General features: G+C 34.5%; 1 protein-coding gene across 2 annotated transcripts in view; it reads left to right on the forward strand.

Moving 5' to 3' along the window:
* The window catches only part of LOC121415328 (GPI mannosyltransferase 3-like), a 24,089-nt gene extending 8,430 nt beyond the window's left edge, over nucleotides 1-15,659 (forward strand). The window contains exons 3-14 of one of the 2 annotated variants that reach the window (XM_041608511.1): nucleotides 3,880-3,997; nucleotides 4,341-4,445; nucleotides 5,178-5,326; nucleotides 5,939-6,088; nucleotides 6,450-6,509; nucleotides 7,329-7,380; nucleotides 7,976-8,187; nucleotides 8,779-8,843; nucleotides 10,232-10,448; nucleotides 13,890-14,070; nucleotides 14,332-14,370; nucleotides 15,456-15,659. In XM_041608511.1, the coding sequence (XP_041464445.1) occupies nucleotides 3,880-3,997; nucleotides 4,341-4,445; nucleotides 5,178-5,326; nucleotides 5,939-6,088; nucleotides 6,450-6,509; nucleotides 7,329-7,380; nucleotides 7,976-8,187; nucleotides 8,779-8,843; nucleotides 10,232-10,448; nucleotides 13,890-14,070; nucleotides 14,332-14,370; nucleotides 15,456-15,554 (1,447 nt within the window). In that variant the 3' untranslated portion in view covers nucleotides 15,555-15,659. The remainder of the gene's footprint in view (nucleotides 1-3,879; nucleotides 3,998-4,340; nucleotides 4,446-5,177; nucleotides 5,327-5,938; nucleotides 6,089-6,449; nucleotides 6,510-7,328; nucleotides 7,381-7,975; nucleotides 8,188-8,778; nucleotides 8,844-10,231; nucleotides 10,449-13,889; nucleotides 14,071-14,331; nucleotides 14,371-15,455) is intronic. The other variant, XM_041608512.1, reaches the window with a different exon arrangement.
* Nucleotides 15,660-15,789: the final 130 nt, after the last annotated feature.

The raw sequence follows: 15,789 nt of genomic DNA on the forward strand, positions 1-15,789 counted from the left end.
TAGTAGTAGTAGTAGTAGTAGTAGTAGTAGTAGTAGGAGTAGTAGTAGTAGTAGTAGTAGTAGTAATAGTAGCTTATTTTCAAAAATCTTCAAACTTCAATACTAAATGTTACCAGGGGAGTGAAACCACTCATCCAAGGTCCTTCGTTTCAAAAATACTTTTTTTCTACAAGCTTAGGCGGCGATTTGCGGTTTAGGTGCAATTTGCGGTTTAGGGCCTTAACAAACGCAGCTTCTCAAATTGGAAAGTGTTGATCGGGAATGTCGAAATAGTAGACAAACAACCTCCACTCAACTGTTATTATACCGGTAAAATTCACATTCCAAAGAATATGAGTGTTTTAGAAAGTCCCTATTTCCTGAAAAGTGGTAAAATCTGGTCAATGAATTACTTTAAAATATAAAATATCAGTCCATTCTTGGTCCAGAAAGATCGACGCTACGTGACTTCAAACATATTTCTAACACGAAAATGTGTACATGGGACTGTACTGCATATTTTAGTGTTGTGAAATCACTCGGCGTTGATCGTCAGAACTAAGACGGAACTGATAATTTATCATTTCATTTTCAGTAATTGGCCAGATTAAACCACTTTTAAGAAAATATTGACAATGGAAAAACGTTTCAAGTTTGGAATACGAATTTTACCTGTATAATAGCAACCGAGAGCAGGTTGTTTGGACTTCCTGTTTCAACTTTCCTTACCAACCATTTGCGGAACATCGATCAGGGAACATGCATTGATTTGGTTTGAATTTTTATCTTTTTTGTTATTTTTTTCACCCTCATTCCTTCATCTCTTATTTATTTATCTTTTATATTAATATGGAAATATCAGGAGGTGGAATATATATACTTTACCATTACTTTGTCAGTCACAAGGAATTAATTTATGTCTTTTCAATTAAATGTACATCCGATTACAGCAATACGTAATTCAAGTACACTTTTTAACTGAGTTAAGCTTAAAATGTCACCACATTTTATAAGGAAAAATTATATTCATGTTTAGGCCTGGGACGATTGTTATTATTACCATTCGATTATTTTCTGGAAAAATAATTGAATGATTCGATTGTTCGTCGGGAATCACATCTTTTAAGTCACAATAGTTGACCTACTTTATGGTGACCCCCCCATGAAGAAATCTCCTTCAAAGTCACATGTTTAGCATAAATGAGGCCCTTTTCCCCCTTCTCCATGATTTTTTTATATCAAAAGTAACTTCATGAAATGAGATTAAATCTTTCAGTTTATTGTTCCAATGGAAATCTTTCCTCAATCAATACTGGTACCCTGGTATTATGCATGCATCCCTCCAAGTGCCACACCCCTGCATATAAATGAATCAGCCCCGCAGAGTCCAAAGACGTAAACAACTCATTCATGAAGTATATTCTTTGAGACTGAGCCCAGGTGGAGCATTCCACTTGAAAAATTTCATCCCTTGCCCACACCATGTCCCCGCCTCCACTTGTGGCACTGCCCACGATGCTACACATGTATTAAAAAAAATATTTCATTTGAAATACCTTTCAAAATTACAATTTTTTTATCATTTGAACCCACATGTACAACTGGGTCTATTTTTGGAGACTAGTCGAGAAAGTACTGGTGAAGGCGGGCGCGTGTTGGAATGTAGTTTTCATTGGTTGAGGGGGATATAAAAAAGGTTGCATTGTTCTGAAACATGAAAGAAATTCTTTGGCTCCCACCCCTATCCTTCCCTCTCTCTTTCCCTCACACGCACACACACAGATGGGGAGGGGTCAATTTATTTCTGAAGTCATGACCTTTCCTGATAATAAAGGGAACCACATGCCTTCCGCTTCTTTGTTTCCCAAAGTTTCATTGGCTATCCGAAGGTCCAATCAGCTCAAGTGAGCTGGTTATGTGTTTACTTATTATTGTGCACGCACACAATGACTTATTTTGTGTATGGGGGCAAGGTCGGGTGAGATTAACATTTTCGGAGCGTTATCATGTTGGTATGTAACTGTGAATGTGATACAATCATTGATAATTTTTGAAACATTACCTCGGTAACATAATTTTTAAACCTGTAAAAAACAGCTGTCATCATTGTTTTCTTGTCATTTTATTATTATTACTTGGGTATTAGAGTTATGCCAACGTCATAATCGGGATCTGCCGAACATTCGATTAGTGTATATTTTGCTTCGATTGGTGATTGGCGGCATGCCAATCGAACCATTCGATCAATCAATGTTTACTCACAGGCGGCCAGGCCTATTCATGTTTATAAAAAAAAATGAAAATGATAAAAATTTAATCAAACACGAGACCGAAACTGTCATACTTTGTCATTTACTAGGAATTAATTTATGTCTGGTTCTTTTTCTTTATTACAAAATGATTAGGTCCGATTTATACCATCACGATCGATTACGGCAAGACGTAAATACACCACACTTTTATACCGAGTATAGCTTCAAAATGCCCCCTCATTTTATCAAGAAAAAATATATGAATGTTAATAAAATATTCTTAAGTTGATAACAGTTCAATCAAAGACGAGATGGGAGCTATCATAGTGGATTTTAAAAATATATTGAGTGGAATTCTCTTTGTGCACAATCACTAACCAATATATATTTTGTTAATTTTATACTTAAATCTTTGTAGTCATCGTATTCACGCATTGCATACAAACATACTTTTTTTTTACCGAACTTCCGAACCAGGCCTTTGAGTTCGGTTCGGTCCGGTTCGGAAGTGCCAAGTTCGGCGAACTTCCGTTCGGTTCGGCGGTTCGGCTGCAGCACTAATTTAAATCAGATTATTTTTCTTTTAGATGATATAAAATTTGTCCATAGTAACTGAACGTTTACAAACTTAATGTACATAATAATGTCTGATTGGTACACATTTTAGCAATCCAAAATACACATTCTTGAAGCCTAGTCCATTCTAGTTAGATTTTTTCATATAGAGTACATGTACAATCTAGTATGTTCACAGTAAGCATTGTTATTTGCAGGTTTCTCTATTCTTACGCTGAAGTAAATTTAGATCTATATGGTTGACTAGGCCTGTTTATTGAATGAAATTTACATACAACCATTTTGAAAGAGCAGAATGTTTATTTAATAGCAATTTGTACTAAAGATGCAGTACCTTGGAAAATTGCATGTACATGAAGATTTGGTGACTTGTGATCCAAATTAGGATTATGAATCTCAAAATGACTCTCTCCCCGAGTTATATTCGTATAGTATAGTATGCTATCTGTGGTTTATGGATTGGGAAGAAATGCCTTTCTTTGTTTTCAGCAAATCGTATTGTATTTTAAATCCAAGAGCTTTTAGTCCTGAAACCTTTGCTCCTAGATACAAGTTTGCCATGTTTGGAATCAGTGATATTGCTTCAGTAGTCGGTAGTGGTCGGCCTAACAGCCACAGAAAATTTTCTGACCACCACTCATCATGAAAAACACTATTTGAGACCACCACTAATTTAAAATGAAAAATGTTTCAAACACAACACCTTGGAAAGAAGAATTGCACTGTCCTTGATATCCATTTTCAATCTTGTTGCAGTAAACATTCTTATATTTGATAAATATTAGTTTATTTTCAAAGATTTTTTAGTGTCGGGTTGTCATTACATGATGTTCATTCGCTTTTGGCCTTAAGACCAATAACTCAGCCTAAAAAAAATCTTTGTATTGCTGTGAAATTGCGACCGCCACTAAAAAGGCTCTAGCTCGAACACTGTGCGGAACCATCCTTATTTGTTAACTATTAGATAAGAAGGTCAAGTATTACAATTTTGGCGTGCTTCTTTGATTGGAGAATAGGCTTGTATTATGCCAGAGTTCTTATATTTGACAGTGTCCCTTAACCATCCACTCACATATGGGTATCTAACATGGGAATGGCAAACCGGTCTGAGGGGCTATGCCTATCCTACCATCTTTGTTATTCTCTACAAGATACTTGCTATCCTGAAGCTAGACTATCCAATGGTATTGGTAAGTTGGATTTGTTTTGAACTCTTTAGCCATGGGAACTGGTTGCTCACTGTATTGACCCCTAAAGGGATTAAAGAATCAGCAGTCAAGTAGAAGTCGAGTATTGAATGCAGTTTAGCCAAGACGGCTTTATTTACCCTCATTTACAGCAAACACCCTTATCCCCCTTTCCTACCACTTTGCCTGATCTCCTATCCCCAACCCAACCCTTCTACTCTCCTCCACTTGCTTCTTCTACGTCTTTGGTTTTCCTCTCCTCAAACTGGGTCTCATCATTACACAAATTGTAAAGCTTTTTTGTTTAGTTGCACTGCTAATAAGTTATATCTTGTGCTATTTCTAGATTCTAGCTCCTTGTGTATTACAAGCTACTCTGTCAGCAATAGGGGATTTCTGCCTGTACAAGACATCAGTCATCCTACATGGAAAAGACGTAGCGAGGTGGACTGTATCCTTTCCGTTCATTCACATCTAGGAAGCAATATATTTATTGAACAATTTACCTTCAGATCCCTCTTTCAACATTTTTTCCCCAGTGTGCATGTTAAAAGTGATGAGATGCAAAAAAAGTAACTCTGTGGAATGTTTACTTCATGGCCATACATGCTATTGAAGAATGTAATAATGTAAAGATGAAGCTCTGATAAGTCCACTATAAAAGTATCACGATGGTTTTTAATGAAAATATGATTTTAAAAAATATGTATGGTACATGATAGGGGTTATTGTGTGATTTGTACTTATTGACCATGTAAGTATTTCATGAATGGCAGTATAGTGCTAATAATATTATTAATTTTTAAACCAAATCTCTGGTTCTTTTTCTATCCACCTAGATATTAATCCAAAATTCTGGGCCATTTTATTTTTTGGTATGTCTAGATATCACTTCAAGTCAAAGCAACTTTTTAGATTAAAATATGAAAAGTATGCGTTATTGACATCTCAGTTAATTTTGCCCAAGTCGAACAAATTTCTGTGGTCACCAGCAACTTGACTGAGGGCGATCCACCTGTATTTGCTGCAAATAATATTAATAAAATAATTTTATACATCATTCTTTTTTTACTTTTATGAATTTGCTTAGAATTTTGATTTTTTAAAGCAATTCTATTATTTGTTGAAATCAATTTCAACTATTATGCATTGTTACTTTGACCTTAATACATGACCTTTCCAGCTTTTAATGAATTTGTCTTCCTGGTTTGTGTTTTACAATGCAACTCGTACATTAACCAATACAATGGAAAGCATCCTGACCTCCGTAGGCCTATTCTTCTTCCCTTGGCCTAAGGATTGGCTGCATGATGACAATGAAAAACAAGAAAGGTTAGAAGACAGTTTTTTACTTTCAGTGAGTTCAGGTAATTTGTACAAATATGTGTGCAGAGACATAGAATCTTCTTGTAGAATGGACATTATCTTCCCTCTTTTAGTAAGTAAAATGGTACTTTTTATCTCTGTGAATAAACCACATTCTGCTGATAAGAAATTGATGTTGAAATAGAAAACATTCTACTCACTGTTTGTAAATGTCAGTGTCAGGGCATTCAGAATCCAATTTCTTTTAGATGTACAGTATTGCAAATTTGTAAATTTTTACAGTTATAGGTGTCAATTAAAACTAGATTTGTTGGAAAACATTTTCTATATTTGCTTTGAAATTGTTATTTATTTAAGTGGGGGATGTTCTTGAGATATATTGAGGTATTTCACAATAATATATTTTACAAGACTTAATTTCTAACTGGAATGAGTTGTAATGCAAAATAGTAAAAACCATTTAGTTTGACTTTGCCTTCATATTCTGACTATGTATGACTAAACTGGATATTAATGATCAAAAGCTTGGACGGCACAGAACAAGCATTCTTTTGCCCAGGCTTTCTTTTTGCAGTGCAATAACCTATTGCAACGGTCTCTAATTATTTTGTTTTGTAGGAACCCACAGGTGTATATTATGGTTGTTGCCTTGGCTTGTCTGGTGAGACCGACCGCTGCTATACTTTGGTTTCCCCTGTGTCTATGGCATATCAACTTCAGCCGTGTATCAATGGACAGTTTAGGATTCACAAGTTTTCATCTTATCAGGTTTGTGATTTAATTAGAAAAGAATGGTGCACTCATGTTTTAATTTTATTCCATTTCCAACAAGAATTGAATAAGGTAGAGAATATTTGTACAGTAATTGCTCAATCCGTCTCTGGATCAAACGGTATTTGAGATTTTTAGCTATGCTCATGAAATCCATCACTATACTGCAAATTGTATCCAGAATGCAATGCACCCTTATAGAGTGAAATCATATTGCTGTCCCATATTTTTGTGTCATTTCAACCCTTGTTTGTGTTATAAAGAATTGATGTAATATAACTTAACATCGCGATTCATCTGAGTAAGATGTGGTAGTTAAAAGAGCAGATGTATGATTTTATCTTTTTTTATCTTGCAGCATAATTGTTGCCGCACTGGAGGTCATTAGAGTGGCATTGACACTGTTCCTTCCGGTAGGGTGAGTATTCCTATTGTATCGGGAGTAATTAGATATAATATTTCAATAGAGTTCTCCAGATTTCGATTTGTTTTATGTTTTTATACGATAATCATGATCACTGGAAAATACATACTCCCTGTTTCATAGACACATGCTATGTTACAGTGGAAAACACATCATCCTTTAGATAAGATGTTAAATTGAGGCCCTGTTGACAGGAGAGTCACCGACTTTGCACTGTTCGTTTAAAGAGTAGGGGGGATCACCGTTGTAGCGGTTCAACTGTACACCCTCAATCAATTTTATCAGGAGAAGAAATCTGCAGGTCACTGATTTAGTTCACTTTTCACCTCCGAGGCACAGGTGATGCCAAACAGAAGAATTATGATAATTTAGTAATCGTAAAAGGATACTTTCAATCAGGTCAGGTGGTTCTTTTTTTTTCGGATAACTGATCACTGAATGGTGTTCTTCATATTTTCATATTTCATGAATTACAAATTACAAAACATAATACAGAAAAGATGAGCTATCAAGCACACAGATAACCTTCAGCATTTGCCTATTGTATTGCTCATCATTATGAACATTATTAGGCCTGAATTCAAAAGAGAAAGGGGATTAAATTGTGGACATTGTGTATTACTTTGCTTTAATTTAGGTCCCATAATGAACTGATATTTTTTTACAAAGGGTACTGAAGTAAGCATGATTATAAACAAAATCTGCATATTCCAGGGTTTAAAGCTCTTGTGTAAATTTGTGCCATAGTGTTAAAGAAAAACTGTTACATGAGAATTAATGATTTAAATCATAACATTTTGTTTTATGTTCCAGATTGGTAACAATATTTGCATCTCTTCTTCTAGACAGATTATTTTATGGTAATGTGAGTATCAAACATTTAATTTAGTGTTTGTATTTAATGAATAATAAATGTAATGACTTTCGACCTAGTATATTCACAAGTTAAGAATTAGAGGTACAAATTTAAATTGACATCCAGATGTAGCAATACTTACTATGTTAAACTGATAATTTATTGTGTGAAGTTGGATTAACGAAATCTTCTATACACAAATTTCTTCACAAGTGTGATTTGTATGAGTTTTCAATGAAAATGCTGGCATATAAGAATCGGAAGTATATAAACATATATTTAGAAATATAATTCAAATTGAAGTATAGAAAGTGAAATGGAGAGAAAATATTACTTTATTTTACAATAATTTTAGGTGGTAGAATGGTAGATAACAGGGCCCCATTGCATAAAAGTAACTATTAACTTTGCCATCCAATGGTAACTACCATGGTAACACTGATCAACTTCCAATCAGATTCAAGGATTCCATTGCATGGCAAAGTTACCATAATGGTAACATTTATGCAATGGGCCCAGATATATGATACAAAATGTAAATTTTCTTATGGTTTTTGTAAGGGGTTGAATCTTTTAAAGAATACCATTTCTTTTCTTTTACCAGTTTGTGTTTGTTCAGAAGAATTTTATCGAATTCAACTTTCTTCATGATTTGGGGGCATTTTACGGAACCCACCCTTGGCATTGGTACTTCTCACAGGGCTTTCCAGTTGTCATGGCAACCCATATACCGAGCTTTCTTTTGGGTGCCAAGATAGGCTACGAGAAGAATAGTCTGCTGCTGTGGGCAGTGTTTTGGACCATGTGCATCTACAGGTTGGTATTCTAGTGCAGCTACTTGGTATTCAGCGAGGGGGTTGGTGGGGAGTCCATCATAGAATGAACATGCAATACTCTTCCCATTTAAAACGCTAAGGCAGACTATTAAAAAGGAAATCTTTTCGAGAATGTCAGTGAATAGGAACTTATGTACAATTTTGGCTCAGAGAGCTTTCTAGGGGGGGGAGTGATCAATATTTTTCACATCAAAGCACCATGGAAGGGTTTGTAAATTATGAAATTATTTTGAGAATGTCAATGAATAGGAATTATACATAACGTTTTTATGTTCTTGTGATTGAGTTTTAATATTAAATATTTTCATATAGAATGTAAAATATATATATATATATACCTCCATTTATTTTCAAGATCTTGAATTATCTGATGCCCAAAGAGCTGTTCAAAACTCATTGTTTGTAATAAAGTTATGTTTAATAATAATTCAGTATCCTGTTACATCCTGTGAGTGCAGCTTTTGCAATTTCAACATTATTCAGTTATTGTCTTTGTTCTCTTAATTGTAGTTGTCTGTTTTCAATTCTTCGAACTTACCTTAATGATTTTACTATTTTCATTTTGTTATAGTTTTACAAGTCATAAAGAGTTTCGTTTCATCCTCCCTATTGTCCCGATCTGTATGCTATTTTGTGGTGAGTATTATACTTGACGTCTTAGGCTACATTTTAAACCCACACATTGTTTAAATGATGGTATTAGTGTCAGGGCATAGTCTGCTTTACTAGTTTGTGTGTATTTACATGTATATGTGGCCCTTTTTTTATGTGGAAACATACAGACTGGCAGAGTGTATATGAAGAGCTCAGTTGCAAACGGGGTTTGGTCCATTTTTCAACAAATTTGATTTTTTGGTCTCAATGTATAGAATTTTAGTAGCTCTATAAGATGATACCAAAGACAAGTTGAAATTCTCATTAAAAAGTGATCTAAAATTGCAGAGAAAATCACTTTCTTTTCAAAAGGGGTTAGGTCCACACAGAATTTTTTTTAAAGAATATTTAGAAAATTATGAAGACAGGTGGATTTCATTTATACCCAATTTTATGTCCTCACGGTAGGGTATCACAAACATTTAGTTTCGCAAAAGAATATTGCTCTATGGGAGAATTAAAAAAAATAATTTTTTGGAGTGGACCTAACCCCTTTTGCAAACAAACTATTCTGAAGAGCTCATTTGTCAAAAGGGGTTAAGTCCATTGTTCATATTTTTTTATGGTTTTCTGTCTCAAATCCTCTAAATTTTTAGTCGTTATGATGAAAACAACGAAAATTTGAAATTCACATGAAAATGTGAATAAAGGTGGCAAAAATAAATCACCTTTTTAGTCAAAATAGATTGGATTCATTCCAGTTTAGTTGCAAAAGGGGTTAGGTCCACGATGATAATTTTTTAAAGAATATAGAACTAAATTGAAGACAGGTAGATTTCTTTTATACCCAATTTCATGTTCACATGATAGGGTAGTACATCACAACAATTTAGTTTCTCATGAGAGTATTGTAGTAAGTGAGCATAAAAAACATGGTTTTCCTCGGAATGGTAAAAAGTGGACCTTACCCCTTTTGCAACTAAACTTTTCATATGTGCTAGTGTAAGTGTAGGGTGATGGCAGGTATATCTTGGTATGGAAGTAACATTTATAAAGTGCAAGTAAATAATCAGCCAGAGCAGACATCTTTCATCATAAGTGGGACACAGAGGGATATATGTTAAAGATCATTTGCAGCAGTCCGGGGTTGTTTCAAGTCTATTGGGAGTTGTTGCCTGTAAGATAATGTAATGTCTATGAATTCTACATGTAAAGTGATTTCAGATTGTTATGATGCCAAATTGTGTCAAAGGTCAAGTTAAATTAATCTCAAGCTTCTATGGTTTGACTTATGTTTATATTTTGTTTATAACTACACTTCATTTGATGAATGAGATACTTCTGAGCTATTTTTTTTCATGGGGGGGGGAGTGGTGGGTGGGGCAGTTATGCTAATTACTTGAAGATCTCTTTGATCCTTCCCCAAACAGGTCTATTTATGGATGACATGTTTCGCAGGGGTAAGTCCAAACTCCTTGTACTTTATCTCCTGTTCAACATTCCGGCTATCGTCTACTTTGGACTAGTCCATCAGAGGGGGGTCTTGGACGTGATGGGGTATGTCAGGGAGGTAGCAGCAGACTATTCTACTGGACAGCACAGATCTGTCATGTTTTTGATGCCTTGCCATTCAACTCCATTTTATAGGTAAATCACAGCGAGGTTTTTTTTTTGTATTTTCAGTCATTTAATCAGGGAAAGGTCATAGATGTGGCTGTTGTATGGCTAGTTGCAGATAGTTTCTTCCATGAAGTGAGTGTGTCTAACCTCCTGTAAGTAGGACCTGCCTGAAATGATCTGTCTCTGTTTTTAGTTCTCATAACAGAGCTCCCCCCCCCCCCCTCTGCTTTGCGTGCTTGGAGGGCACTTTACAACACTGACTGCGTGTTTAGTATTAAAGAAAATTCATTGCAAGAGCATTTTACAAAGAAAAATACTGAAACGGAAAATCCTTTTTTCGACCTAAAAATATGGGGTTTTTTTTCAAGCTGAAAAATACTTTTGTTGAAAGTGAGAGTTGGCAGCTCTGCAATAAGTTGTAATTCTTTCGAATTCAAATTATCATGACTTTAGCAATTCAATGGAGAAAAATTCAGGGTATGGTAGGTCATGTCACTGATGTCTTGTCATTCTTCATTGCTTTGATTATGTTGAGTTGAAATAGTCATCCCATTTTACCAAAAGCGGTTGTTCATAACCACTAATTGATCGAAAGCTTGTACAGTCAATCGATTGCTGTATTCAACCTGTTGGAGACTAAACTCGCATATGGGCAATTCCATGGAAAATGTTCACTTTAGAGGAAAAATGAAGTCTCAGATTTCACTTAAGCAGTCAAATTTTCTTAAAAAGTAATCTATAAAGTACCAATTTCCAATAGAATAATCGCAATATTGATAAAATTTTGTAGTTTTTTCCATCATCAAAAAAATAGAATAGTAAATTTCAAAATTTAAAAATGTGGCTATTTTTAAACAATTCATCTTTCCTGTCTCTACTAAAAGCAAACAAGGTCCCAGAGGTCTCTTTTAACTTTTGAATAGTTGATTGATGTTTAAATCAACAGAAAATCATCGTTAAATTTTATGCCATTCATCAATTTTAGAGAAATCTGTCTTCAGATTTGTGTGATTTCTTTACCATTATCAGTGTCATGTCCGTTACGTTTTTCACTTAAAGTTTTCATAGCTTACAGGAAATTTGTCTAAAGGTACTGCAGATTCTATGTTAGAATTAAACCCCCTACCATGTGTAGCAATCATTTTCCCTTACCACTTCTCATTTTCATAAAAATGGCGTAACGGACATGACAATTTGCGTAACGGACATGACGCCTTATATATGACAAAAGGCAGCATTCACAAAAACAAAATATTAGGCTCAGTGTGACAGACTGAGGTCAGTCTCAATTGCTTGAGGATAGCTGGATGTAATAACTCCTAGAATCTGCATGTCATTCAAGCCATTTTTAGAAGTTAGTGAATGATGAAAGTTCAGCTCTTGTTCTGGTATATTTTTCTGAGAATTAACGGTATGCCACATAATATTAGGAAAGATGCAGCTAGATCTGGCAACATACTTAGATCACAATCTGCATCATTTGCGTTTGAACAATGCAATTGATTATCTTAGGTGTTTGCACTGACAGTTTGGAGCATGATAAAACTTCAACTTGTGTGAATTCATGAGATCATTGATGATACATGTATTGCTTCAAACTATCTGACTTTCACCAACCTCTACTTCTTCAGTGATGGCACAGGCTCACATTAAAAAAACAAGTTTGTAAATTCAGAATCAGATATCTGTGTTACATGGTGTAGCTCTATGAATCCATGAACCTACAGTGGCACTTCTTTGCAATATCACAAAGCAAAGGGGCTGTGGAAGGAATGTGGCGCGATCAATAAATTATGTCATCATAGTATTTTGGTCAGCCATAATTACGATTTGAATGATGTATCTTCATTTGTACACAAGCAGCGCGGACAATGCAACAAAATTAGATACAGCCACATTTGTCAGCAAGTAACATCGTAAGATTTAGAACATCCAAGATTTGATGAAAGGATGATTATACTCAGGATGATATTTAATTCGAATGAAAAATAATTTCAGAAGCAATTTACAAACATTCCGATTTCCTTTCAACTCATACATAATCGATGATGAAAGATTGGTTTCCAGGTACTGCTATTAAATTTTAAAATACTTTTTAATATCATTTTTTAAAATCTTAAAACTGACATTAATACTACTACAGTACATATTCTTTATCATAAAATACATTTCATAATATGTTCATCTTGGATTTATATAGGTCTGGTACATTTGTTTTCTTCTCACAAAAAATGAGATTTGATCTTCTCAGTGTGCCGTAGTGGTACGATAAACATTGTATTCTATATAAAAAAATATCATGTAGGCTATAGCTATTAAATTAATGATACCTGCCAATAATATCTACATAGTTTTCTTAAGAATGTTAGTAAAGGTACTTAGCTGCTACATAATTACATTCATTATTCATATTTCTTTCATTTTGAAACTAAGAAGTGCTAATGAAGTTCACTTCGTAAGGGTGTCATGTCCGTTACGCTAGTGTATATTATCAAATGGTAAGCCATGAATAAAAAATAATCTTTACTATCAACTTTTTCTCTTTTAATTAGGTGTAGAGGATGGTAGTAACTGGAAAATACCCTCTATCTGTTGTTCACTGGTGTAAAAGAAATTTTTCTAAATATTTTTTTGTTTTATAAATATTGTATGGAAAGCCCCCCTCTTAAATTGCAAAATAATGGGAGATATTACTGATTACCAGTTATGATGTGTGTCTCTAACCTCTAGCCTTAACATGTAAACAATTAGACTTGTACCATATCTTGTAATAAAATAATTATATTCGCTTACAAAAAGTGGACGAAACTGTCATGTCCGTTACGCTTCGTGTGTCATGTCCGTTACGCTACATTTTGAGCTATGAATACAGAATGCACTTCAAAACTGTTGTTAAACACCATTTTATGGATAAAGCATGATCTTAAGGTTAAATTAACACCAATGTCAGGTGCATGCAATATAAGAATTCACAGGAATTTTGATAAGCAATTGGAGGTAAAAATGCTTCGTCCATTTCGTGTCATGTCCGTTACGCTCACAAAGAGTGCAATATCTCAACAACTGTTCAATGAAACAATTTGAAATTTCATGTGTATGTAACTGATACTTAAATGTGTCTGATAAGCTCAGTAACAATTATCAAAAGACTGCTTATTCTACTGTATAAACCTTTGAATTACAAAAATTTGTCTGAACGTCATGTCCGTTACGCTGGAATTGACCATATGTATATGTGTAGCAAGGTATCTGAAAAAATGTGTGGTATATTCAGCCAATCTCCAATGGGTTGAATTGAATTTCTTTGTGCCAATAAAGTCGATCAAGGGAACCAATCGATGTGGAGAATTCGTAATAAAATAGGAGCATTGCTGGATCATTTTCAAATTAAGGAGAGTATCATTGCAAAATGAAATACATGTATGGAAAGTGACAATGATCTTTCTGTTTCCTTTACTCCCATTTTAGCCATGTGCATACTAATCTACCAATGCGCTTTCTGGAATGCCCACCCAACCTGAACCAAGAAGAGGACTATGTAGAAGAATCATCACTCTTTTATGACAATCCATTGGAATGGCTCAGGAAAGAATATGAAGACCCTACCTCTGTCCCTACTCATCTGATCTTGTTTGATGTCCTCAGACCAGTAAGTATTTCACCTCATAAAAATATTGTCTTGTCTTCCTGTTAATGCCCACAATCATGCAAGTTGATCATTATTATTATTCAGTTCTTATATAGCGCATATAATAATACAATTTAATGTCTCTATGCACTTCCACAGAGAATTGGAATGATTATTTTAAGAATTTCACATATTTACGAAGTATTATACTGTGAAGTCACCTGAGCCCTTTATGACAAATTTAATTTATTTTTTCTCTCAACTTCCGTTTTCCATACACAGAGCATTGAAGACTTTCTTTCTTTACATCATTTCCAAGAGGTGAGTCTGCTTTAAAAAGAAATAATTCCTTGTTTATCTTGATTTCTTAAACATTTTTAAAACTGCTTTTCATTTAACCTGTCTGCAATAATGATGTAGTGATGTGTTCAGTGGTCTTTTTGCTATCGGAACATGTGGACTCTGTAAAAGTCGATGAGAATTTGCGACCTAATTTGTAATTGAATTTATCAGTTATTGTTTAACTGCTGATATTCTCGTTTTTAACATCAACCCTTGGAACTAAACAGGGGGGGGGTTTCACCAAGATTTCAGTATAACCCAAGAGTCGCACTTAATGCTGACAGGTACACGATATGAAATGAACAATCTTTATTGATCAATACGCAGTAGTGTGCATCCTCATGGCATGATACCTCATGCAACCAGGCATTTAAGTGCGACTCTTGAGTCATACTTAAAGGTCAAGTCTACCTCAGAAAAATGTTGATTTGAATCAATAGAGAAAAATCAGACAAGCACAATGCTGAAAATTTCATCAAAATCGGATGTAAAATAAGAAAGTTATGACATTTCAAAGTTTCGCTTATTTTTAACAAAATATTTATATGAACGAGCCAGTTGCATCCAAATGAGAGAGTCGATGATGTCACTCACTCACTATTTCTTTTGTTTTTTATTGTTTGAATTATTCAATATTTCAATTTTTACAAATTTTACAATTAGGACCTCCTTGCCTGAAGCACAAAATGTTAAAATAATCGAATTCCACGTGTTCAGGGAGGAATGAAACTTCATTTCACACGACAATGACGAGAAAATTAAAATATTTCATATAATAAAATACAAAAGAAATAGTGAGTGAGTGATGTCATCAGTTCCTCATTTGCATACCGACCGAGATGTGCATATAACTGTTTTGTGAAATGAAGCAAAACTTTAAAATGCCATAACTTTCTTATTTTACATCCAATTTTGATGAAATTTTCAGTGTTATGCTTGTTGAATTTTTCTCTTTTTATTCAAATCAAGTTTTTGTTGGGGTGGACTTGTCCTTTAACTCTTTGTAAAACACCCCCAGTTTTCATCTGTTCATCTCTTCCTCTTTACATTTGTTTTTAAAAAAGGTTGCTAGTTACTTTCACACACACCTACCAGAGGGCAGAATGGGCAGTCGGGTCCTGGTCTTCGCTAGAGATGAAGGTCAATCGCTTCCAGAAAGATGACGATAGGATCCATTTCTACACAACTCTTCAATGCAGTGATAAGAGCATGCTCTCTTGTGGATCCAAGAAGAAATCTGCAATGCATGATCATCAGATGGAATTCCATACCAGAGAAAAAAGGCTGCAGCAGTCTGTTCTGATATCGTGAGGTCTTGAATGATACATGAAATATCTTTCTCTTTGATCATGTTATTCCAGAATACATAACGTCCAGTGTGGTGTGTGGCCAATTTAG

The sequence above is a fragment of the Lytechinus variegatus genome, chromosome 5, assembly GCF_018143015.1.
Source record: "Lytechinus variegatus isolate NC3 chromosome 5, Lvar_3.0, whole genome shotgun sequence".
Lineage (NCBI taxonomy): Eukaryota > Metazoa > Echinodermata > Echinoidea > Temnopleuroida > Toxopneustidae > Lytechinus > Lytechinus variegatus.